Source organism: Pseudorca crassidens, chromosome 1, assembly GCF_039906515.1.
Source record: "Pseudorca crassidens isolate mPseCra1 chromosome 1, mPseCra1.hap1, whole genome shotgun sequence".
Classification (NCBI taxonomy): Eukaryota; Metazoa; Chordata; class Mammalia; order Artiodactyla; family Delphinidae; genus Pseudorca; species Pseudorca crassidens.
The window spans coordinates 147,610,992-147,636,239 of NC_090296.1; the positions used below are offsets into that span (position 1 = coordinate 147,610,992).

The 25,248-nt window shown below is 40.3% G+C and overlaps 1 protein-coding gene across 1 annotated transcript in view; it reads left to right on the plus strand.

Moving 5' to 3' along the window:
• The window catches only part of ADAMTSL3 (ADAMTS like 3), a 366,545-nt gene that overhangs the window by 129,713 nt on the left and 211,584 nt on the right, over positions 1 to 25,248 (plus strand). The window contains exons 5-6 of the mRNA XM_067698448.1: positions 8,602 to 8,647; positions 18,191 to 18,427. Of these exons, the coding sequence (XP_067554549.1) occupies positions 8,602 to 8,647; positions 18,191 to 18,427 (283 nt within the window). The remainder of the gene's footprint in view (positions 1 to 8,601; positions 8,648 to 18,190; positions 18,428 to 25,248) is intronic.

The window sequence follows — 25,248 nt, forward strand, 5'->3', positions numbered from 1 at the left end:
CTTACACAGTAGGAAAAACTAATAAGAAAGCAGATTTCAAAAGGACACCGTTTTTGCTACTTAAAAAATATAAGGTACCTTGTAATAAATTCAATAAAAGATATACAAGGCCTTTACGAAATATTTAAAAGCTCACCTAAATAAACGGAGATATATAATATGTTCATGTTAGGAAGCCTCAATATCATAAAAATGCCAGTTTCTCCTAAATTATATTTAAATTAAATGTAATTTCAAGAGTCATATGGAAGTGCAAAGATTATAAAAACAGTTTTGAAGGAGAACAAAAGACTTGCCCAAACACTAACATTAAAAAAAAATTTAACTATAGTAGTAAGATGGGCGCAAATAGGCCAACGTAGGAAAATCAAGAGCCCAGAAACAGAAGCATGCATATGTAGGATTTCAAGATGTCATGAAAAATTTGTGTAATTACACCTGAAACTATCTAATGTTATATGCCAATTATACCACAATTTAAAAAATGGTGGAGAAAAGATGAATATTCAATACATGAGGTTCAAATATGATTATTAATATCCAAAGGAAAATATTAGAAAATGTCCATCTATTAAAGAGTAAATTCCAGGTGGATTAAAATATACTTATGAAAAGCAAATCTTGAAAACATTTAGAAGAAGAATATATAGGAGAATATCTGTATGATCTGTGGGTAGTGAATTATGCCTTAACTAAGACAAAAAGAGCATAAGTTGGGAAGGAAAATATTTATAAGTTTAAGCAGGTTTTGCATTGTAAAAATATATACCATAAACCAAAAGAAGAGCATGGAATGGGAGAAAATCTTGATAATGAATATAACCAATAAGGGATTAGTGTCTGAGATATTTAAATACAATAAAACAAAAGCAAAGCAAACTAGTAGAAGAATGGGAGAAGGATATGAACAGGAAATTCGCAGAAGGGGAACCTGCATAGTCAAAAACAAATATTAACCTCATTAACAAAAAAAATGCAAAAATTACAAAGTGAGATATTTCATATTCTTCAGACTGGGAAACTTTTTAAAGTTTAAAAATGCCAAATATTGCCCTAGATGTGTAAAAACAAGAACTTTTCTGCACTACTAATGGGGGTGAAAATTGGTATTCCCACTTTAAAGGGCAGTTTGTCATTATCTGGTACTAGTGAAGCTGTAAATGCCCACAACAGAACAGTCCCACTAGGGTATATATCCCAGAGAAACGTGTGCAAATGTACCCTAGGTGATTGTATAAGATTGCTCATTGCAGAACCAACCTAAATCTTCATAGACTTTTAGGAAAATTGATCAATAAAAAGTAGAAAGAATTGATAAATTGAGCTATATTTATAAATTGGATTACTCTAGAGCCATAAAAATGAATGAATTAGAGATGCGTCTATCAACATGGATATTTTCAAAAACATAGTGTTGGGACAAAAAAAAAAAAAAGCTGTGAAACGTTATGTAAATTATGATACCATTTACTTAGTTACCTCTAACCAAAGGGAGGGAGGCAGGAGAATAAGATTGAGGAGGTTTGGCAGGGGGCTTCCACCATATTTGTAATGACACATGTCTTAAAAATAAATCTGAAGAAAACTTTCAAGAAATGATGACGCTTATTGGTGTGTACATGAGTTTGCATCATTCTCCCGACCTTTTTTGGACTTAAAACATTTCATAATAAAATAATTGTAGGAACCCCAAAACAGCTCTATCCTAAATATTGCTACTGTGTTTCGAGTCACCATTCCTGAAGTAGTACTTGCTTGACTTTTTCATTTTTTAGGACTTAACGCAGTATTCTTTAGTCTGCTTGTGTACACATCCTAACCTATATTTTAAAATTTACCTTTAGGCCTGGGAATCTCCAAATTTTTGCTTGCTCCCCGGGCTCATCTAGTTTGAATACATATCTGAAGCTAGGGAAGATCTTAAACCAAATATAAAAATAAAATTAAATGAGAGAATAGTGTATTCTGAGGTATGTACATTAAGAAAAGTGTATGGTGAGGCAATATTTGTTCTCCAGCTTGGTTCCTGGCATAAGGCCAGGCCTGTGGTGCACCCAGTCTTTCCATGATTCTGATAAGAAACAGGGACAGTAACGTTATTTCTCTGCATAAAAATTAAATTAGATTACTTCAAAGGAAAGGCAGTAGGGTTGTTAATAATTCTGTCTTTCCTGCTCCCCACCTTTTAGGCAGCCCCAAACCTAACATACCCACTCCCATATTGAGACGTTTCACTGTAATTTTGGAAGTGCTCTGTGATTGTTAAGAAGGAAACCTACTTCCCTTGGAAAGCTTATCAGGTCTCCTTATCCTGGAACAGCTTCTCATTAAATTCTTCATAAATATTGAGCTTTTGTGGTCGATTTTTCTTGGAAGAGGTATGTGGAGGTGGTTACATAAAAAACAGACAAAAAGCTCTCCCAAAGCTTTAGAAGACCTTTCAATGCCTTCTCTTTTTATCAGTGTGCCCCTTTAAATTTATGATTTAGGAAAGGGAGTGAGTGTGGCAATTTTGCTCATTTCTTTCTTTGTGGATAAAGTTATTTCAGAATTTAATTACATTTAAATACACACTCAGTTCTTTTGCGCTGCAAACCATACGCCAGCCAGAATGTCTCTTTCTCTCGCAGAAATTTGCAATTTGATATTCTAGTCAAGTGCCAACCATGGGAAAGACAGGTTTAACTGCTATTTTAAAAAATTAATATATTTCTATTCTTCAAAACACATGCTTCTTAGTTTTTAAGACACTAGTATTTGAGTCAGTGCATCAGCAAATGAATGCAATAAATTATGGTGCTATAAACTCCAGGGAAATTTTATTAATGTTTTTAATGTATCCTCATGTGGAATCAACATATGTTTTTTATATATTCATAAATTTATGGCTTCAAAAATCTTCAATTTCAGGGTGTTATGAATGTTGTAGTGGATAGAAAATACATAATTGTGAAATGATGTTCTTGAATTTTCATATACTTCTGATAACCATTAGCTCTTGCAAATAATAATTAGAATGGAATTAAAAACTTGGAAGTAATATTTCTGCAGCTCAGTTGCTTTGAGCCAAAGGAATTATTTCCAGAATAAGCTGGCAGGTTCCTGCTTGGGGAATTAGGACTCCAGTGTCCTTAACTTTAAAATAACTTGCATTTCATTTTATGCCTGTTTCATAAAGTGGCCATTCATTTTCACACTAAATTGTAACCAAAGCATTCCACATCAACAGAGGCCAGTCAGTGGGTTCAGTGTGTGTTAGGTTGGACAAAATGAAGTAGAACATGAAAAATGTCCACCAGATGGTTGGGTTAAAAAAAAAAACAGCCTTACTGCTGACTTATTAAAGGAATTGAGGGATAATCCTACTGCATCTTTATATCCACATCCTAGTACATAGTAGGTTCACCATAAGAAGTCATTGGAGAAGGAATGTGTCCAAAACGCTACTTTCTATTTTGAGAATTCATGCAATGAAATGCTCCTTTTTTCATATCACTTTGCTGCAGTTATAGTAGCATTTTTAGTAGAGATATACTTACATTTTAGGTTTAGATTTTCAGGCCCAACACTCAAGATGCAAGTTAGTGCCTCACAACTAGGACATAGCAGATGGCAGTGGGGTGTAGACCACGACCATACGGTCTACACGGCAGGCCTGAGACACGAGCTGCCATCAGCAAATATGTTCTTTTCTCTTAGTGTTGAATTTTTCAAAATTGGTTTTGTTTTTCGTTTAAGTAACTAAAATTAAACAGTTACTAAAAATGCATCTGAAAAATTATTTCTGAAGTTCTAATACACTTTTAAAGAAAATGTCATTCTTTGTAAGTTTCCACAGTTTTTATATTCCCGTATTTAGATCAATTCAAATACTCTCTTAAGCCATGTTTTTTGTAATTTACCTGCCCCCTTGAAATTGGAATCAAAAGCTTTTGGGTTATAAGTCAGCATAATACAAGAAGATTTTGGTTATCACTTCCCTCATCTATTAGCTGCTTTCCTCAACTGGGGCTTTTCCAAAAAAAGCAGAGTACTTCAAATTACCCTTTCACTTTTTATGTAATTTATTTTCTTCTTTTATCCACACATAATAAGCACAATGAAATAAGTCATGTAAGTAAATGACCTTGTCCACTGGCATAGCTGTTGTTTCCCAGGAGAATGGAGTCACATCCTTTTGACCAAGAGAGGTTGGTCAAAAGGATATATGACTCCACCCTAATAAATTTTCTCCACCCTAATACATTTTTCCTGCCAGACTCCCAGTTTGGTGCTTCTAGAATGTTTAAAATTTAATGTAGCCTGGCTGAGAGTTTAATAAATTTGCAAGTCCTATACCTCTGATGAGTCACAAAGATGGAAATATACAGTGTTAGAAAACACTAAGACTGGGTCAGACTATTGTGATAATCTAGGAAGGTGTTCTAAACTACAAGTCAAGAGAACTATATTAAAAAGAGGCAACTAATTGGACACTTTGTCTGTATTCCAGTTCAGAAATTTAAGTATCATTTAGGTAATGCTTTTGGAGGCAGCCGTAGTGCTGTTCTTTCCACTGCAAAATGCCTTTCTCCTGTATACTTTCTAAATCCCATTAGGGACTGCACCTCCCAGAAAACAGATATGAAGAGACTGAGGTACATGATGCAATTGGAGCAGAAAGTAAGCTGAGGATGGTATGAGATGTGGATGGAGAAGGGTGAGTTTAAGAAGGATTGCAAAGAAAGAAAAAGCAGTATCAAAAAGTGTATCAGTGGAGTTCCTTGGTGGCCTAGTGGTTAGGATTCTGGGCTTTCACTTTCACTGCCATGGCGCAGGTTCAGTCCCTGGTCAGGGAACTGAGATCCCACAAGCTGTGTGGCATGGCCGGAAAAAAAAAAAAAAAGCATACCAGACGATAAAATACAAAATAATCACTACAGGAAAAAGAAAATCAGTCATGTGGAGGGATATCTGTAGGAGATTTCTTGGAAGTATAAGAGAAGGTCAAACAAATGAGATGTATATTAGAGAAAATCATAGCTCAATAAGGAAATAATAGGAGCGGAGAAAGGGGACTCTAACTTAAGATTTACAGATATTCTTGGAACAAGAGCAGTAATCAAAATTATAATCTGAGAATAATATGTGGCACTGCAAGTAAAGACCTTGAGTATTCTAGTCAAAAAGGCCAACCATTTTTAGTCAAAATCAATGAAAATAAACACACAACTAGGTACACCCTGACTATAATTTTTACTTCAAATAGTAACAAAACAAAACACTATATGCTTCCAGGCAGAAAAATAAAACACATGTACAAAAGAATAAAAATCAGACTTCTCTTCTGGGAGTCTAAATGTCAAAGGTCAATGAAGCGTGTCTACAGTTTTGAGGAAAAAGGAACATGAAAAAAGTAATATATCTTACTGCCTTGCCTTTCCTATGTGAAATACAAAGTTTAATAATAATATGGGAGACATTTACCCTTCTTGAAAAAACAATCAATCAAATAATACTTAGCCAGCCAAGAGTTAAAAACGCATACATGAAGAAGTCATAAGATAAAAGGAATGGCATTTGTTATCCATTTCTAGATATGTATCCTAAATGTGAACAAAAATGAAAGCATAAAGATGCTTAGCAAAGCATTATTATATAAAATAAGCAGCTCAGCAATCCTGCTTCTTAGTATTTGCCCAAGAGAAATGAAAAGTTATGTTCACACAAAACCTGTATGTGAATGTTTACAACATTCTATTTCATAATTGCTAAAAGCTGGAAACAACCCAAATATCCAGTTGGTGAATGGGTAAATAAACTGTTGTACATACACACAGTGGAATACTATTCAGCAATTAAAAAGGAGCAGACTATGGATACACGCAACAACATGGGTGGATTTCTTATGTATTACGTTAAGTGAAAGGAGTCAGTCTCAAAAAACTATACACTGTATGATTCCATTTATGTGGCATTCTGGAAAAGGCAAAATTAATGGGGCATAAAACAGACCAGTGGTTGCCAGAGGCTGAGGGTGGAGAGAAGTTGACTACAAGGGAGCAACCTGAGGGCATTTATGGGGTGATGGAGCTGTTCCACATGTTGATTGTGGTAGTGCTTACACAGTTGTATGGGTTTGTGAAAACGCATGAAATTGTGCACCCCCAAAAAGTGAATTTTAATGTATGTAAAATTTAAAAGTAGGGAAAAAGAAGAGGCAGCACAAGTACCCACAAAAGGTAATGTCTGTAGAACAATGTGAATATACTTACAATGCTGAAGAGTATACTTAAAAATGGTTAGGATGGTAAATTTTATGTTACGTGTATTTTACCACAATTAAAAAAATTCAAATTCAAAACTACAAAAAAAGGGGCTTCCCTGGTGGCGCAGTGGTTGGGAGTCCACCTGCCGATGCAGGGGACACGGGTTTGTGCCCCGGTCTGGGAGGATCCCGCGTGCCGCGGAGCGGCTGGGCCCGTGAGCCATGGCCACTGAGCCTGCGCGTCCAGAGCCTGTGCTCCGCAATGGGAGAGGCCACAACAGTGAGAGGCCCATGTACCGCAAAAACAACAAAACAAAACAAAACAAACTACAAAACAAGTAATGTCTGTATTATGGACTATTATGTAGTCATTAAACAATTTTTTCCCAAGGAATTATTAATAAAATGGGAAAAGGCTATAATATGAGATTAAAATGAATACGAAGTTGAATGGGCTGTATGATTTCACAACTGTAAATAAATCAGGGCAGAAACCCTGGAAGATGAAATGCCAGATTATTAAGGGTAAAGGTCTTGATGATGGGATTTTTAAAATATTTATTTATTGGCTGTGTCAGGTCTTAGTTGTGGCACGTGGCATCTTTTGTTGTGGCGCACGGGCTCTTTGTTGCGGTGCGTGGCCTTCTCTCTAGTTGTGGCCTGCAGGCTCATTAGTTGCCACGGGCTCATGGGCTCCAGAGCGAGCAGGCTCAGTAGTTGTGGCACTTGGGCTTAGTTGACCAGAGGCATGTGGGATCTCAGTTCCCCGATGAGGGATCAAACTGGTGTCCTTTGCATTGCAAGACAGATTCTTAACCACTGGACCACCAGGGAAGTCCCAATGATGGGATTAATGCTTGGTTTTCCTCCTTTATACTTCTTGGCACATTAGTAGTTTTCACTTACTCTTTTTGTAATTGATAAAAATAGAATCGTCAGAAAGTATGTGCAGTGAGTTATATGCTGCTGAAATAGACTTGTTCAGTCATTTCATATAGGCTTATATTTAAATCACACCAGCAAAAAAGGCTCTCTTTGGATCCACTTTTTAAAAGTTCTCTTCTTCCAGGGACTTCCCTGGTGGGACAGTGGTTAAGAATCCGCCTGCCAATGCAGGGGACACAGGTTTGAGCCCTGGTCTGGGAAAATCTCACATGCCGCAGAGCAACTAAGCCCGTGCGCCGCAACTACTGAGCCTGCACTCTAGAGCCCGCGAGCCACAACTACTGAGCCCGAGCACCACAACTGCTGAAGCCTTCGCGCCTAGAGCCCGTGCTGTGCAACAAGAGAAGCCAACGCAGTGAGAAGCCCGCGCACCGCAACGAAGAGTAGCCCCCACTCGCCGCAACTAGAGAAAGCCCGCACGCAGCAATGAAGACCCAACACAGCCAAAAAAAAAGTTCTCTTCTTCCAGGACTAACTATTCTAAAACAAATTAACGCTTGACTTTTAATTCAAGATGGCGAGTTAAGCCTGTGTTTAGCTTTTCTTGCTCCAAATTTGCCATTGAATTGGCCAGGGACACATAAAGGGTAAAAACATAACTCCGTGGAAAAACTGGGAAAGGTCCCATTCACAGATGAATTATCTTTAAGGAGTTAATGTAAAATACAGAGCAGCAAGCACTGCACTGAGGAAAGGACCTGCCAGATAGAATTCCAAACATCCAAAAGGAAAGCTTGCCTGGAAGATGAGTGGCTGGGTCCCAAAGCAAGTGGTTGGAGGTCATCCCTGGAGGATTCTCAAGCATATACATACATGCGTATATGACTTCAGATCCTAGAGGATCGGTATCCTAAGAAGTCCGCCCCAACACTATGTTTTGTAGCATTTGTTTAATAAGGCTGGTGGCTGAAGTAAGATATAAGCATTGCCTCAGGCAAATTTCTGACAGAGACCATTGTACTGATTAGAGAGGGAGGTTATAGAGGGCCCGGCTAACTTGGTGACCTCAGTGAGTGAGGAAGAGAAATTCCCTTTCAGGGACGTGCTACACAAATACTTCTGCCTGTAGTTTTACCTTCTTTTTCATAGAAAAAGAAAACATATATGTACACATTACACACACACACACAGTGTACATTAATTTCAGTGGTTATATAGACCCTAGGGTAAAAACTGTGCTTAAGTAATATTATTACATTAATTCAACTAAAGAATTCACTGTATTTAATGTGACACTTCCATGAGACTTTTTGGCCTCCTGATCCTTGAAAGTTATTTCTTAGAATTTAAACTTTGAGTCTTTGAGGTAATGGGCACTAATAAAAGTTTTATGTGTGCCTCGTTTTCACTTGTATTTTCTTTCCTACTTGCAACTTCCATGAAATCCTTATTTTCTTTTTTTTCCTCAGGAATTGTGAAGGGCAGAATATTCGATACAAGACGTGCAGCAATCATGTAAGTTCCATATGTAATAAAAATATATAATCCCATAAAATATGTTCATGTTTGAAGTTATTATGTACCGTAAAGCTGATGGCCTCTTGGTACTCATTGTGGAAAATTTGAATATTCATTTAATTGACAACAGGTTTTGTGTATCTCATACCTGCCATTTATACTACCCTTTTAGGCCACTTCGCATGTATGATCTAATTTGGTAAGCATTTAATAATTTCTGAATTCATAGAAACAATACCTAATTCTTGTAAATGCCTTCAAAGTTCAAAGTGCTCTGTGTGTAGGATTTCACCTGACCCTCACAACTGTCTCTGAGATGTTGGCATACGAGGTGTGGTTATTTCTTTATTTCAAATGAGGGGACTGGGGCCGGGGGAGGTGAAATTATTTTCCAAAGGCTGCAAAGGAAGCATTGAACTTGAACTTGTCTAGTGCTGTTTCTCCTGCTCCAAAACACCTGTCCCACTCCCTGCAAACTGTGTTAAGGAGTACTGTAGGTGACTCAAGAAAACCACACCTGAGGAAGGGTTTGTAAACCTTGCTCTCATTCTACAGTGATCAACACAAACAAAAACTAAAATTCAAATATACAAATGTGCAATGCAAAATAAAATGTCAGAAAGCACCAATCCTATTTTCTACGTAAAACATTTCGGTTGTTTGTGATATACACCCAAATCAAAATGACAGGAATTCAAAGGAAATTCTGAAAGTCTGAAGATCTAAGTGAGATTTAGGCGTTTTTATTTTTATTTATTTATTTTTTTTGCGGTACTCAGGCCTCTCACTCTTTTGGCCTCTCCCATTGCGGAGCACAGGCTCCGGACGCGCAGGCTCAGCGGCCATGGCTCACGGGCCTAGCCGCCCCGCGGCATGTGGGATCTTCCCGGACCGGGGCACGAACCCGTGTCCCCTGCATCGGCAGGCGGACTCTCAACCACTGCGCCACCAGGGAAGCCCAGATTTAGGTTTTTTATTTAAAAAATCCATTTTTCTCAATTAGCTATGTCATTTATTTTAAATGTTTCACTTACTGGAGGGACTGCCCATCTCTGTTCCTTCTCTGTCCTGGGCCAGTGTGAGACAGCAGTCCTGGGTAAGCATTTCTGTTCTATGGACCCAAACTTTTCCTCGTTGGACAGCCTCAAGCTCTAGACTTGGGGAGTGGAGAATAGGCAGTGTTAGCAGGACCTTTTGTCTGTGGAGCTCGAGCCACGTTTTCAGTCTGTTTTAATCAGTGGCAAAGCAGAAACGTTTCTCTCTCAAACTTTGGTGGGGAAAATCGTGCTTATTTATAGAGCACTCAAAATCCAATATCACCCAGCCCTGAGGTAGCCAGATTTGTGGCCGCTATGTCCTAGGAGGGATTTTGGGAGACAAAGCAAATAGGTTTCACATGTCCTATGACAGGATGGACTTGAGGAATGGAGAGATACACATGCACGTGGTTGCACAATTAAATGAGCTGGAATCCAGGTGGGGATGAAGGAGGGAGAGAGGTTGACCAAGCACAGACACAGGCTGGCATTTAGGTACAAGCAGAGTCTAGCATTCGTTCTTGTTTTTTTAAATTAAATTAATTAATTTTGTTTATTTATTTTTGGCCTCACCACACAGCATGTGGGATCTTAGTTCACCGACCAGGGATTGAACCCCTGCCCCCAGCATTGGAAGCGTGGAGTCTTAACCACTGGACCACCAGGGAAGTCCCCTGGCATTCATTCTTACACCAGCACGTGGATGTATTAGCAGCCTCAGGGTTTTACACACAAGACGTTTCCATCTACTACCTTTTGCCTGGGTACATTTTATTTTTTAATTGCTGCTGCAACACATTACCACAAACTTGGCTTACAGCAATACAAATTTTTTATTATCTTACAGTTTTGGAGGTCAGAATTTGATATGGGTCTCACTGGGCTAAAATTAAGATGTTGGCAGGGCTGCATTCCTTCTGGAATCTCTAGGGAAGAATCCATTTCTTTGTCTTTTCCAGTTTCTAGAGGCTGCCCACATTCCTTGGCTTGTGGCCCCTTTTTCCAACTTCAAAGCCAGCAACATTGCATCTCTCTGTCCATTTTTATGTAGTCACATCTGCCTGTGATCACAGCTGAGCAACGTTCGTCCACCTGGATAATCTCCCCCTCTCAGGGTCCTTAACCTTAGTCAAAGGATGCTTTGGGCAAAGCCCCTTTTGCCATGTAAGGTAACCTATTCGCAGGTCCTAGGGATTAGGTTTTGACCATCTTTGGGGAAGTTGCATTATTCTGATTAACACAATGGGACAGCTCGGCTTCTCAGACAAATTGGTCTGGCAAATTCCTTGCAGTCATTCCAGAATAAATTTCACAACAATATGCTATCAAGGAATACTCTGTGAAGCTATCTAGGGGAATTCATTTTAAATGTCCAGATCAAGATATTACATTCTGAGATTTCATTCTAGGATTTCTCTCTCTCTGTCTCTCTCTCTGTCTCTCTCTCTCTCTTTCTGTTTGTGTGTGTGTGTGTGTGTGTGAGAGAGAGAGAGAGAGAGAGAGAGAGACTGCTCTAGCTAGTTCCATTCTGAGGTTTCATTCTAGGGTTTCTCTCTCTCTGTCTCTCTGTCTCTCTCTCTCTCTCTCTCTCTCTCTCTGTGTGTGTGTGTGTGTGTGTGTGTGTGTGTGTGAGAGAGAGAGAGAGAGAGAGAGAGAGAGAGAGAGAGAGAGAGAGAGACTGACTCTGCTCTAGCTAGTTCCAAAAAGGCATCTTTTCAACACAAGTGTTATAAGGGTCTAGGAGTGTTGTGCCATGCAATGTAGAGATAAAATATAATCTACTAAAATTGGTGCATATTAGTTGCAATGGTTAGAACTTTGGTGCGCTTGAGTGAAGATCTGATGCCCCTGAGGCTCCGAGGGTCTTGGGAGTACACATGGTCTCTAATTGATGTCCCCTCGGAAGAGTCTGCAGAAACCTTTACAGCCTCCAGGCTGGTGAGAAATAGATGCTTAGGAGGTGGGAGCTAGTGGGGGAGGACAGCAGTGAAAATGTCACCGTCTTCTATTTCTCAGACTTGGTGTCCTAAGAGAGTCCGTAGAGAGATTTCATAAGAAAATGACATTAATTTCTGTGCTTGCCATTGCAAGTGCAGAGTTTCCAACAAAATTCCTCACAGGGAAATAAGGGAGCCCTGTGGCAGGTCTTTCACATCTGTGGTGTTCAGGACACCCCTCCATCTCCATGCGCCAAGTGTCTGCAGCCGTGATACTCAAGCCCTGCTGTAGACCATATGTGGATAAACGCAGTCCCAGCTGCAGTGTCCATGATCTGTAAGAAGTCTGTTCCTTTACAGGAGTGATTATACGGGTATATTCCATGGAATATAACATAGAAACGTTTCAAGGGCGTCAAGTGCCGTAAGTGGTTGTAACCACAGTGAACTCAGTGTATGAATATGGTCACATCTTGTTTTTTCTTTTTTTACATATCATTCCTGGAGATGCTTCCTGCTTTATTAGTTAGGGATTTAGAATAACCCTCTTGAAATCTTCATCTCTCTTATCACCCCAAGGAGTCCAGAGAGCGGGGGTGGGAACTACTCTGCAGCCTATCTCAAGTGGAGAGAGAACTGAGTTGTGAACCCTGCTGTTGCTTCTCCCTGTCTTCCAATGGCCTCACTGAAGATGCACCATGCTCGTTCACTAGTCAGTGGCTCCCCTTTCCCTGGGGATGGGGCTCATCACCCACTCTTTTGAAGGAAGCTGCCTTTAGTGATTCCCAGGTCAGGCACTCTTTGGAGGGAAACTTGCTTCGTGATTCAAAGATGCTCACACCTATACTTCTGGGGACTTGAGCATCCCATCTGATGGGAGCGCAGGATCTCCCATTCCCATCCAAGCGATGTCACCATCAATGGCCACATAGGGAGGTGAATTGTGCTTTATGGAGAAGCAGAAGACACCGCCGGTGAGCCCCAGAGACCTGACATTCAGTCCTGTTCCCGAGGTTGCTAATTCTTCTGTCCCTCCACGTGATTATTTGAAGGCTCAGGCTCTCAGCCTCCCTCCGGACCATGGAGTTTGTCATATGTGTATCAGCTTTCTAACCCCTACCCAAGATCAGTAATAATATTAATAGCAACAATGATAGCTCAGAGTTATTAAGTACTTCTTAAATGCTAGGCATTGTTCTGAGTGCCTTTTCATGAATAAATAAATTTAATCCTCATAATCCCTACAGAGTAGGTGTTATTTTTATCTCCACTTTTACAGGGAAGGAAATTTAGGTAACCTGCACAGGGTCACAGAGCTGAATTTAATCCCAGGCAGTCAGGTTCCAGGCTCCTTGGAAGTGCGCGCTCTTGATCACTCTGCTACAACATCATGCTTCTTTTTATTTATTTATTCATTCGTTTATTTATTTATTTATTTTTTACATCTTTATTGGAGTATAATTGCTTTACAATGGTGTGTTAGTTTCTGCTTTATAACAAAGTGAATCAGTTATATATATACATATGTTCCCATATCTCTTCCCTCTTGCGTCTCCCTCCCTCCCACCCTCCCTATCCCACCCCTCCAGGCGGTCACAAATACATGGAATTTAAGAAAAAAAAAAATATCATGAAGAACCTAGGGGTAAGACAGGCATAAAGACACAGACCTACTAGAGAATGGACTTGAGGATATGGGGAGGGGGAAGGGTAAGCTGGGACAAAGTGAGAGAGTGGCATGGACATATATACACTACCAAACGTAAAATAGATAGCTAGTGGGAAGCAGCCGCATAGCACAGGAACATCATGCTTCTTGGAAAGAAGTGTGAAGAGGTCTCGAGCTTTGTCAGATAATGACATGACACCCAGACAGCAGCAAGGTCACTTCTAACAGCCCAGGAGCACATGAATTGCAGAGGTAATTGCAGGAACATTACACTTTCCTATACCATTATAGAAACTTCAACCCCGAGAACAGTAGGAAGGGCCTTCTGAATATGCACAGCTGGCCAGGGACAAAGGTCAGAGAAGGGCAGGGAGGGAGCTGGAGGCAGAGGCAACTGAAATGATGTCCTCCATGCCCATGGGCCTTCCACTCCAGCAGCCCAGGAGGGATCCCCAGCACAGGGGAGGATCTGGCTTAACGACCCTGACAGCTACATTTCTGACCTCTGCCCACGTCAGCGTCAGCGGAAGACAGGGGAAAAAAAGCAGAAGACAGGGAACCTGGGAAAAAAGCAGGTTCCAGGCATTCAAGGAACGATTGAAAGTTCTTTTGTTATGGAGTCTGGATGTGTTAGGGACGTGCATTCAGAGCTCATAGACAAAGAAATTCCACTCGTGGTATGTAGGAACCCATGCTTCACGTGGCAGAGTGGGAGGCATGACCAGGAAACGAGGACCACACTTCCCTCCCTGAGAAATCAGGCATCGGTTCCGCGGCTCCTCCTGCATTCATTCTGTCAGGGGAGATGGGACTTTGGGCTGAAGGGCCAGGGAGATTAGGGGAACAGAACATGCCTATGTGCAGTACTGGGGCTCCAGGTAACCGCCATCTTCAGACATGACCCTCCGATCAGCACTCAGCATGGGCTCTTCCAGCCAGGGCTGGGCCCCAGAGGCCTCAGGAAAGAATTATCCTTATTAGGGGCATATAGAGCAAGTGGAGAAGTTCCAAGGGCAGTCATGCATGTCAGCAAGGAGGCCTAATGCCTGAATTCACTCACTACTTGTATGTTTTTATACCAGGGTATATGAAATTAAAGGTAAAGCTGGGAGAAAGCAAAGGGAACATATTTTAAAAAATAAGTGTATCATCATTTGGTAAGAGTGTTTTTGTAGCATGAACACATTTTTTATATGGGCACAGAGGGAGGCATGGTTAATTCTGCACAGTGGGGTCCCTGGGCTCCCTGACAGCTTTCCAGAAGAGGTGACATTTGATGTGACCCTTGAAAGATCTTTTATACTCTGGATCCCATGAATGGCTAATTTCTGACAGTTTTCTCTTAGAGGATTTTTATTTTTTTATTTTTTTCCATTGCCATTTCTTCTACTCTGGGCTAGGGCCACTTCCTCTCAAATCTATGTGCAGAACTCCAGTCCATCTTGCTACCATACTGGCCCTCCTAAAATGCTACCTATTCTATCCCTTTTTAATGTTGCTCTCCTCTGTGGATCCCTATTGCTTTTAATTCCTCTTACTTGCATTTCAGGACCTCCAAAAGATGGTAAGATTTACATCTTATTCAACTCACAAGTTTCACCCTGGCTGGACAAGGCTGTGCCTCATAGATACTGAATTTATTTTTGCTGTTTCTTTTTTCCTTATATCGTTTCTCATATCTTGTCCTATTCACATCACATCATCCTTCAGATGCCTTCTGAAATGTTACTTATTCATGATGCATCATTTGCTTATTCTAGCTGATAGTAGCCACCTACAATAATTTATTTTTATGCTGGAAAATTTGGCATTTGTTATATAAGAGGATCACGAAATTTAACTCATACTATAACATGGATATGAAGATAAAATGTTCAAATTTGCTTATACAGAAATGGTGTTTCTCCTGAGTCCCTAGTCACTGCTTATCTAGGAGGAAAATTAAATATGTAACCCAAATTAAAGCTTGGTCCACTCCTATTATATAAATCATCTCTTAGGTAATGGTCTGTCTCTCTTAAATAAAAATACTCAGTTTCAGGGCTTCCCTGGTGGCGCAGTGGTTGAGAGTCCGCCTGCCAATGCAGGGGACACGGGTTCGTGCCCCGGTCCGGGAAGATCCCACATGCCGCGGAGCGGCTGGGCCCGTGAGCCATGGCCACTTGAGCCTGCACGTCTGGAGCCTGTGCTCCGCAACGGGAGAGGCCACAACAGTGAGAGGCCCGCGCAACGCAAAAAACCCCACAAAACTCAGTTTCTTAGATAATCCTCCTGTCTTGGCTTCTCTCCCTAAGTTGTCCATACAGGTTTATGTATTCTCACGGCTTTAGGGAGGAAAGGAGACCCCTGTCTTCAGAATGGTCCTCAAATGGGTGTTGGTTGTTATCTGCTGTGCTTTACTCCCTTTTCCCCTCCCTCTCCTTCTTCCCCTCCCCCTATCTCTTTCCCTTCTCCTCCTCCTCCTTCTTTTCTATGCCTCCCAGGCTGGCTACCCACTCCTGACTGAGTCAGGTCTTCCTGATCTAGGATCTATTGTTTCCTTATTAGATTTACTCTTTCCTTATTAACTCCAATTATTCACATTTCAATTTAACTCTTGGATAACAATTTTATGTCCTTCATTGCAAAGTCCTACTGTAAGTCTACAAATTCCAGTAATAACCCACTGTTTCAATGTATTCCATGCACATAGGTGCTACATCTCCAGTAAGATAACAAGCTCACTGGGTAACTGATGGATTATATTCTTCTTTTGTGTTCCTTACAGCATGTCACCTAGGCAAAACCCATAAAGTGTATTTAATAAATAAGTGTTGTCTTGAACTTAACTAATATGAAGAAATGCTTCTCAGGGAAAGGAGAGCAGATGGATGCTTGGCATCCAAGATTCCTAAATGTCAACTAAACTTTAGACACAAGAATCCCTAGATTGTCTTGAGCCAGGGCATGCAACCCATCTGAACCAGACTAGACAGACGTAGTGTTGACAGTGGAAGAATGCCATGTAAATGAAAGCATGTAATGTAAGTAGTCAAGTTTGTATACAATGAATTCATTCCCATTAATTGGGAAGTTTGTGCTCAACTTTTTTTTGTTTTGTTTTTTTTTAATTGAACATTTTATTTGAGATAATTGTAGATATACATACGGTTGTAAGAAATAATACACAGACGTCCCATGTTGCCTTTACCCAGTTTCCCACAATGGTAAGATTTTGCAAAACTATAGTACAGTATCAGGACCAGGATATTGATATTGACACAGGCAAGATAAAGAATAACTCCAGGGCTTCCCTGGGTGCAGTGGTTGAGATGCTTAAGATGTAATCATGTGAGTAAGATTGGGGGATTGGCATTTTTCACTCAGCTTTAGTTGCTACGTGGCATGTGGGATCTTCCCGGACCAGGGCTGGAACCCGTGTCTCCTGCAATGGCAGGTGAATTCTTAACCACTGCAACACCAGGGAAACCCTGACTATTTTAAATAAACTTTACGCTGAATTGTCTTATTGTTTTGCTTTGTTCGTTGCTGAGCTTTTAGAATTAATTGGCTTATTTGGAAAAATAAATGAAAAACAATTATTAGTATAATATAATCTAAAACAAGTGTCTTCTAATAATTTTAAGCTAACATTATTGTACTTTGGGGGTGATTTGTCCTTCTGGGGAAACTTGTAAAAATAATAAGCTCCCTTATCTAAAGTTTCAAAAGTACTTTACCCCTGTGTCTATTTGCAGCCCCCTGTTGAGTGGCCATTATTTCTTGTTCATCACTTTCTAGTTTGGATTTAAGTAGATTTGAAGTCATTATTAGGTACTGCTGAATGGCCATTACAGCTTTTTGGAGTTGCTTCTCAATTTTTGTTCTCTATGCCTAACTTACAAGGACTCCTTCCTCTTGTTTTTTTTATTGGAGTATATTTGCTTTAAAATGTTGTGTTAGTTTCTGCTGTACGACAAAGTGACTCAGCTATATGTATACATATATCCCTTCCCTCCTAAGCCTCCCTCCCACCCCACCCCCCATCCCATCCCTCTAGGTCATCACAGTGTGCTCAGTTTTGAAGAGTAAAGTAACATTTTTATCATCCAGCATCTTGCTTTGGAAATATCTGATGAGACTGATTAGTAATTAAATAAAAAGACCCTTGAGTCATCAAGACTTGTACAAACACTTTGTCCTATTATTATGAGAACTCCTTGGGGTATTAACTTGGGATTTATTTGCTTTTGTTGTAGACAGAATTTGAAAAAGCCTCATTATCTCTTTCCATTCTAGAGCCTGTTGAATGCAGGCACTGGGTACCAGTAAAGAGCGATGGCTGGGGGTCTGAAAACAACAGAGGAAAGGTGATGAACTAAATAACAATGACAGAAGCAATGAAACAAACACAAGTCCCCACAGAGCACAGCAGTTTGGGGCCAGTTAGTAACAATCCTTTACATTGAAATGGCTCCTAAAGGCATGGAAGATAATTAATATTTCCTATGAAGACCTTAGGTCACCTGGAAAAATCAGAAACATTCCATTTTCCCTTGTCTCAAAAAGAAGGAGGTTGTGTAATGCATTTGAAAATTTATATTCAGTATGGTTAAAATAGAGCAAAATTTGGCATTTAAGTATGGTAAGCTTTCATTAACTGGAGAAAACAACCTGGGTGGAAAAATAATCAGAATAAATGAGATGATCCCCTCCTTTATCACAGAGGTACCAGTAGAATTCCACACTACAGATTCTGTTTTGAAGGAAAAAAAAAGAAAAAAGTGAAGGAATGAAGTGACTTCGGGGAGAGAAGCAATTGGGGTCTGCTGTCATGAGACTCAGGTACACTTGTTCAGCCTTCTGCTGGCCCATCTCACTGGGTGATGTGCATGTGGCCCTTTTTCTCTGCCCCCAGGACTGCCCTCCGGATGCGGAGGACTTCAGAGCCCAGCAGTGTTCAGCCTACAATGATGTTCAGTATCAGGGACGTTATTATGAGTGGCTTCCAGAGTACAACGATCCCGCTGCCCCGTGTGCGCTCAAGTGTCACGCACGGGGACAGAACTTGGTAGTGGAGCTGGCACCCAAGGTCTTGGATGGAACTCGTTGCAATGCTGACTCCTTGGACATGTGTATCAGCGGCATCTGTCAGGTAAGCCACACCTACTTCCTGTACCCCTGGTTCAAGGATGTGCCACGACCACTCTCAGTAATCTTTTTCTTCTGCACTTTTGTTCACGCAGATGAAATATTGTCTTTGATCATTTTAATGTAAAATTTTTTTAGGGAGTGTTACTCACCTGTAGCTTATGTTTTACTTATTTAAAATAGTGTAAATTTTGCCCCTGTAGAATCAAAAGATTGCAATATATGACTTGTGGTTTTTCTAGATCAGTGGTTCTCCAACTTGAAAGTGCATCGGAATCACATGAAGGACTTGTTAAAACAGAGTGTTCTGGGCCCCAATGACAGTGTCTGATCCAGTCGGTCTGGGGTAGGGCCTGAAAATGTGCATTTCTAACAAGTTCCCAGGAGATGCTGATGTTCCTGGCCCAGGGACCCCATTTTGAGAGTCACTGCTTTGGAAGGCTAATATTGATAGGTTCTCTGACCTTTCTTATTAAAACTAATTCATTGTTTTGGGTCTTTGGGAGCAATGACTTATATATTAATTAATTAGCATGAATGTGTTCCAGCAGACTTTTTCAGAGTGGACTTTGGAGAGCTGCAGTGAGTGTGTCTGACGTATAATCCCCCACGGCTTGTAATGGGTCTGAGGATTCAGGGAACTATGACGGGTTGCTGAGACAGTATGGGGATGGTAGGGAAAGGATAGGATTCCACCCCATTCCTTTGATCACTGGAAAAAAAAATTGTAAACATAATGAATGCCTAGTATTCCATCTACCCTATTATGTTCATAACAAAAATGGTAGTAACAGTAGCAAATGAACCTAACCATCTACTAAGCGTCAGACACTGCCAGGCATCTCTGACTTCATATGCTTAGATGAACCGTGGTCTTGTTCCTCAGACTAGTTTCTCCTTCCTACATCTTTTCATCTAGAAAGCGGCTTCCAGTTGCTCACCACAAAACCCTGGAGTCATTCTTGATTCTTCTCTTTCAATCCACACATCTAATCCATTGTCAAGTCCTGTCAGTTCTACCTCCAAAGCCTCTTTTGAATCCACCATTTCTGTCTCCACTGATTTCCTTCCTAGTCTAAGCCCCGCATTAGCTCTGGCCTAAACTACAATAGCCTCCTGTCCTGATCTCCCAGCTTCCAACACTGTCCCCATTTGATTCATTCTCCACACAGCAGCCAAACTGATTGTCTTAAAGCCTAAATTAGAGTTTTTAACTCCTCCCACCAAAATCCCTAAATGGCTTGTCCTTGCATTGATGATGACATCCAGGATCCTTGCTTACCTTTCCAGGCTCTTCCTGAACTCTTCTCTCCCCTTCCCCACCTTTTTAAAAAAGGACTTAAAACTTTTTAGGTTCAGAGCAAAACTGAGTGGAAGGTACTGATGTTTCCCATATACCCCCTGCCCGCACACATGCAGAGCCTCCACCATTTTCAACGCTCCCCCACCAGAGTGGTACCTTTATTACAAATGATGAACCTACATTGCTGCACCATAGTCACCCGAAGTCCATAGTTTCCATTAGGGTCCACTCTTGGAGTTGGATATTCCATGGGTTTGGACAAAAGTATAATGACATGTATCTGTCATCGTGGTATCATACAGAGTATGTTCACTCCCCTAAAAATCCTCTGTGCTCTGCCTACTCATCCCTCCCACTCTTAACCCCTGGTAACCACTGATCATTTAACTTCCTCCATAGTTTTGTCTTTTCTAGAATGTCATATAGTTGGAATCATACAGTGTAGGCTTTTCAGATTGGCTTCTTTCACTTAGTAGTATGCATCTAAATTTTCCCTCTGTCTTTTTATCACTTGATAGCTCATTTCTTTTTAGTGCTGATTAATATTCCATTGTCAGGATGTGCCACATTTTATTTATTCATTCACCTACTGAAAGACATCTTGGTTGCTTCCAAGTTTCGGCAATTATGAATAAAGCTGCTATAAACATCATGTGCAGGTTTTTGTATGGACGCAACTTTTCAGTACATTTGGGTAAATACCAAGGAGTATGATTGCTGCATCATGGTAAGAGTATGTTTATTTTAGTAAGAGAGTCTCAAACTGTCTTCCAAAGTGACTGCATTTTGCACTCCTACCAGCAATGAGTAAGAGTACTGTCATTCCACATCACCTCCAGCATCTGGTGGTGTCATTGTTCCAGATTTTGGTCATTTTAATACGTGTGTAGGGGTATCACATTGTTGTTTTAATTTGCAATTCCCTAATGACATGTAATGTTGAGCATCTTTTCACATGCTTATTTATCACCTATATATCTTCTTTGATGTGGTGTCTGTTCAGGTCTTTTGCCCATTTTTTAATTGGGTTGCTTATTTTCTTACTGTTTAGAGTGATTTATATATTTTGGATAACCGTCCTTTATCAGATGTGTCTTTTGCAAATATTGTCTCCCAGTGTGACTCGTCTTCTTGTTCTCTTGACAGTGTCTTTTACAGACCAGAGGCTTTTGATTTGATTTGATTTTCATTTAGTTTTTTAAGATTTTTTTTTGATGTGGACCATTTTTAAAGTCTTTATTGAATTTGTTACAGTATTACTTCTGTTTCACGTTTGGGTTTTTTGGCTGCGAGGCGTGTGAGGTCTTAGCTCCCCAAACCCGTGGGGATCGAACCCGCACCCCCTGCATTGGAAGGCGAAGTCTTAACCACTGGACCACCAGGGAAGTCCTGAGGCTTTTGATTTTAATGAAGTCCAGCTTATCAGTAATTTCTTCCAGTGATCATGCTTTTGGTGTTATAGCTAAAAAGTCATCATCATAGCCAAGGTCACCTAGGTTTTCTTCTAGGTTACCTTCTAGGAGTTTTATAGTTTTGTGTTTTACATTTAGGTCTGTGATCCATTTTGAGCTAGTTTTTGTGAAGGATGTAAGTCTGTGTCTAGATTCATTTTTTTTGCATGTGGATGTGCAGTTGTTCTAGCACCATTCATTGAAGAGACTATTTTTTCCATTGTATTGCCTTTGCTCCTTTGTCAAAGATCATTTGATTGTATTCATGTCAGTTGATTTCTGTGCTCTCTATTCCGTTCCATTGACCTTTTTGTCTACTCTTTTTCCAATACCATACCATCTTGATTACTTTGGCTTTATTCATAAGCCTTGAAGTTGGGCAGTGTTAGTCCTCTGACACTGTTCTTCTCCTTCAGTATTGTGTTGACTGTTCTGGGTCTTTTCCCTCTTTATGTAAACTTTAGAATCAGTTTGTTAATACCCACAAAATAACTTTGTGGAATCAAGTTGGAAAGAGCTAACATCTTGATAATATTGAACCTTCCTATCCACAAGAAAGGAATATCTCTCCATTTATTTAGTTCTTCTCAATGTTTTCCACCTGCTGGATCTATCCTCTTTCTGATAGAGGGGTGTTGAAGTCTCCAACTATAATAGTGGATTCATCTACTTTTCCTTGCAGTTCTGTAGGTTTTTGCCTCGTGTGTTTTGGCATTCCATTGTTAGGCATATGCACATTAAGAATGTTATGTTTTCTTGGAGTATTGACACCTTTATCATTACATAAATGCCCTTGATAACTCCCCTTGCTCTGAAGTCTGCTCTGTCTGAAATTAATATACCTACCCCTGCTTTATTTTTATTAATGTTAGCATACTGTGTCTTTCTCCATCCCTTTACTTTTAATTTATAGATGCTTTTATATTTAAAGTGGGTTTCCTCAGACAACAGATAGTTGGATCTTGTTCTGTGATCTACTATGACATTCTCTGTCTTTTTAATTGGTACATTTAGACTCACTGCCATACCCCAGTACCCTGACAATGTCTGGCCCCATCAAAGGTCCTCACTTAAAAACTGGTTGAATAAATGAGTCTCATCTACTCGCAGATGCAGAGGCTTTTCATAACTCTTGGTCGTTCTTTCATTTCTCTCTCAGCCTCCAATCCTGAATTTTCTAGTTCAAGCTTGATACCCATTCTGGGAGATTCCACAAATTCCTCCAATACACCGTCGGAATTCCTCCAATCCCCACCCCTTCTCAAATGAACTAGTATTGTTCTTCCCAGATCCACTGGTTATTCTAACTGCTATTTCTATTCATTTCTGCTTATGACACCACAATTCTCAGTGTTACCTTCCTGAATTCATATTGTAGTCACCGAGTGTATTTGCTTGCGTGTCCTCTATCCCGGTACCTCTATCAAATCTCTCACATTTTACTCTTCTTTCCTCTCTCACTTTCACCTTTCTACCCCAAGACTAAACTAGTCAGTCTCCCTTGGTAGCCTAACCAGTCTCTCTTCCTTTCTTTCCTACTCTTAAACCATCTTATTTGATGTTTGCTGTTGCTTAATCTTCCCTAAGGTCAGAGTTTACTACTTCATTTTTCTATCTCATATGCTGTCAATGGTTTCCCTTTGTAACCACCAGTTAACTTTTGAGCTCTTCCACTAAATGATAATAATAGCTATTATTTGTCAGTGGAATTATGCTTTTTTGTTTTACAAGTTTTTGACAATGAGTGTGTATTGCTTTTATAATGAAAAATAATTGTTACCGACAAACAGTTTAATCTGGGCTAAGGAAGAGCAATGTGATCAAGGTAATGTTTTGACACCGAGGTTTTGAAAAGTTGAGTAGAAGTTACATATATCAAGATGAGGAAGAGAATCCCAAGCACAAGGAGTAGCGCTGGTGAAGAGATGTGATAGTAGGTGTGTTTAAACATCTTTGACTCATTCTGTAGAGCTGAGGTGAAAAATACCTGTGGGATAATGCTTGAAATTGAGGCAACAGATGTAGGTGGAAACCAATCGTGAACTTATTCTGATAGTTGTAAGAGGAGAGGAAACATTGAAGAATTTTATAAGAAATAGCTGAGTTGGGATTGTTTTTAGAAAGATCACTCAAGTGGCAATGTAGCAGATTATTTGGGGAAGACAGGGTTGGAGCAGATAATAATAGGTCAAGTTGGGATAACAAGGGCTTAAAGTAAGGTGGAGGTAGGGTGACTGAAGAAGGGGAGACAAATTCTACAGATTAAAGAAGCAGATCTTTTAGGGCTGGATGTTTGATTGGATGTGGGAAAAAAAGAGAGAGAGAAGTTGAGAATGATGTCTGGATTTCTGACATAATAACTAAGTAGATGATGAAGCCCTTCACCAAGACAGAAAATACTGAGTGAGGACCAAGTATGTGGGGAGAAGATGATGAGCCTGCTGTACCTGTGGATATCCAAGTTGATACATGAATCTAGAGCTTAGGAGAGAATTCTAGATGGGGAATATAGATCTGGGGGTCGTCCCATGGTTAAAGCTAATGTATGTCCTTAGGGACTGAGTGAGAAGGGCAGATTCCCAAGGACAGAGTTCTGGCCCCATCATTTCAGGGGCAAGCACTGGAAGAGGTACACATGATGGAGACTACACAAAACAGTCTTCTGTTTAATAGAAAACTGGGAAAAAACAAGATATGGGTGGGTGAGTGTTTAAGAAGGAAGTTCGCAGTGCCAAATACTTCAGAGAAGTCAAGAGGGAAAAGAACTGAAATATGCCTGCTTCATTTCGACCAAGACCTCAGCTTAAGCAGTCTCAGTGACATGGTTGGAGTGAACACTGCCTGGTGCAGGATGTAGTAGTTTCCTGTGACTGCTTACTGTCTCTGAGCCTTGGTCTCTTCAGTCTGTATAAAGGAGATGTTACTCTCCTTATAGGCCCTATTTTAAATTTATTCTTTCATTAATCAACTATACTCCAATATAAAATAAAAAGTTAAAAAAGAAATGGTATGGATATTGACTCTTTATCTTATGAGGTGTGGAGGTCTCAAGAACCTGTTACATTGATAATTACAGAATTGCCTGGAAAAATAAAACGTATTCTCAAATAAGAAGGATAATCTGAACAGATGAAAAGATACCCATAGAGTACAGTTCATCATCCTTATTACCAAACTGTTGATGGTCTAATATTGCCCAGTTTTGCTGAACATGTAAACCCAGCTCGTCACTGAGACACTGTCGTGCGGCCTTTCCTTTAAGGCTCTCAATGCAGCAGGAAGGGTCTGAGGACAAGAGAGGCAGACATGAACTAAAGGTACCACTGGAAAGAAAGTAATTTTTTTTGAATCATGCTGAAAACTCACGTGTAGCCTGTAAACCATTAAACAAAGTTATGATAAATACAGACACAAAAATCCTCAACAAAATACTAGCAAACTAGAATCCAACAACACATTAAAAGGATCATACATCATGATCAAGTGGAATTTATCCCAGGGATGCAAGGATTCTTCAATATACACAAATCAATCAGTGTGATACACCATATTAACAAACTGAAGAATAAAAACCAAACAATCATCTCAGTAGATGCAGAAAAAGCTTTTGACAAAATTCAACACCCATTTATGATAAAAACTCTCCAGAAAGGGGGCATAGAGGGAACCTACCTCGACATAATAAAGGCCATATACAACACACCCACAGCAAACATCATTCTCAATGGTGAAAAACTGAAACCATGGCTTCCCTGGTGGCGCAGTGGTTGAGAGTCCGCCTGCCGATGCAGGGGATGCGGGTTCGTGCCCCGGTCCGGGAAGATCCCACATGCCGCGGAGCGGCTGGGCCCATGAGCCATGGCCGCGGAGCCTGCGCATCTGGAGCCTGTGCTCCGCAACGGGAGAGGTCACAACAGTGAGAGGCCTGCGTACCGCAAAAAAAAAAACAACAAAAAAAAAACCTGAAACCATTTCCTCTAAGATCAGGAACAAGACAAGGATGTCCACTCTAGCCACTCTCATTCGACATAGTTTTAGAAGTCCTAGCCATGGCGATCACAGAAGAAAAAG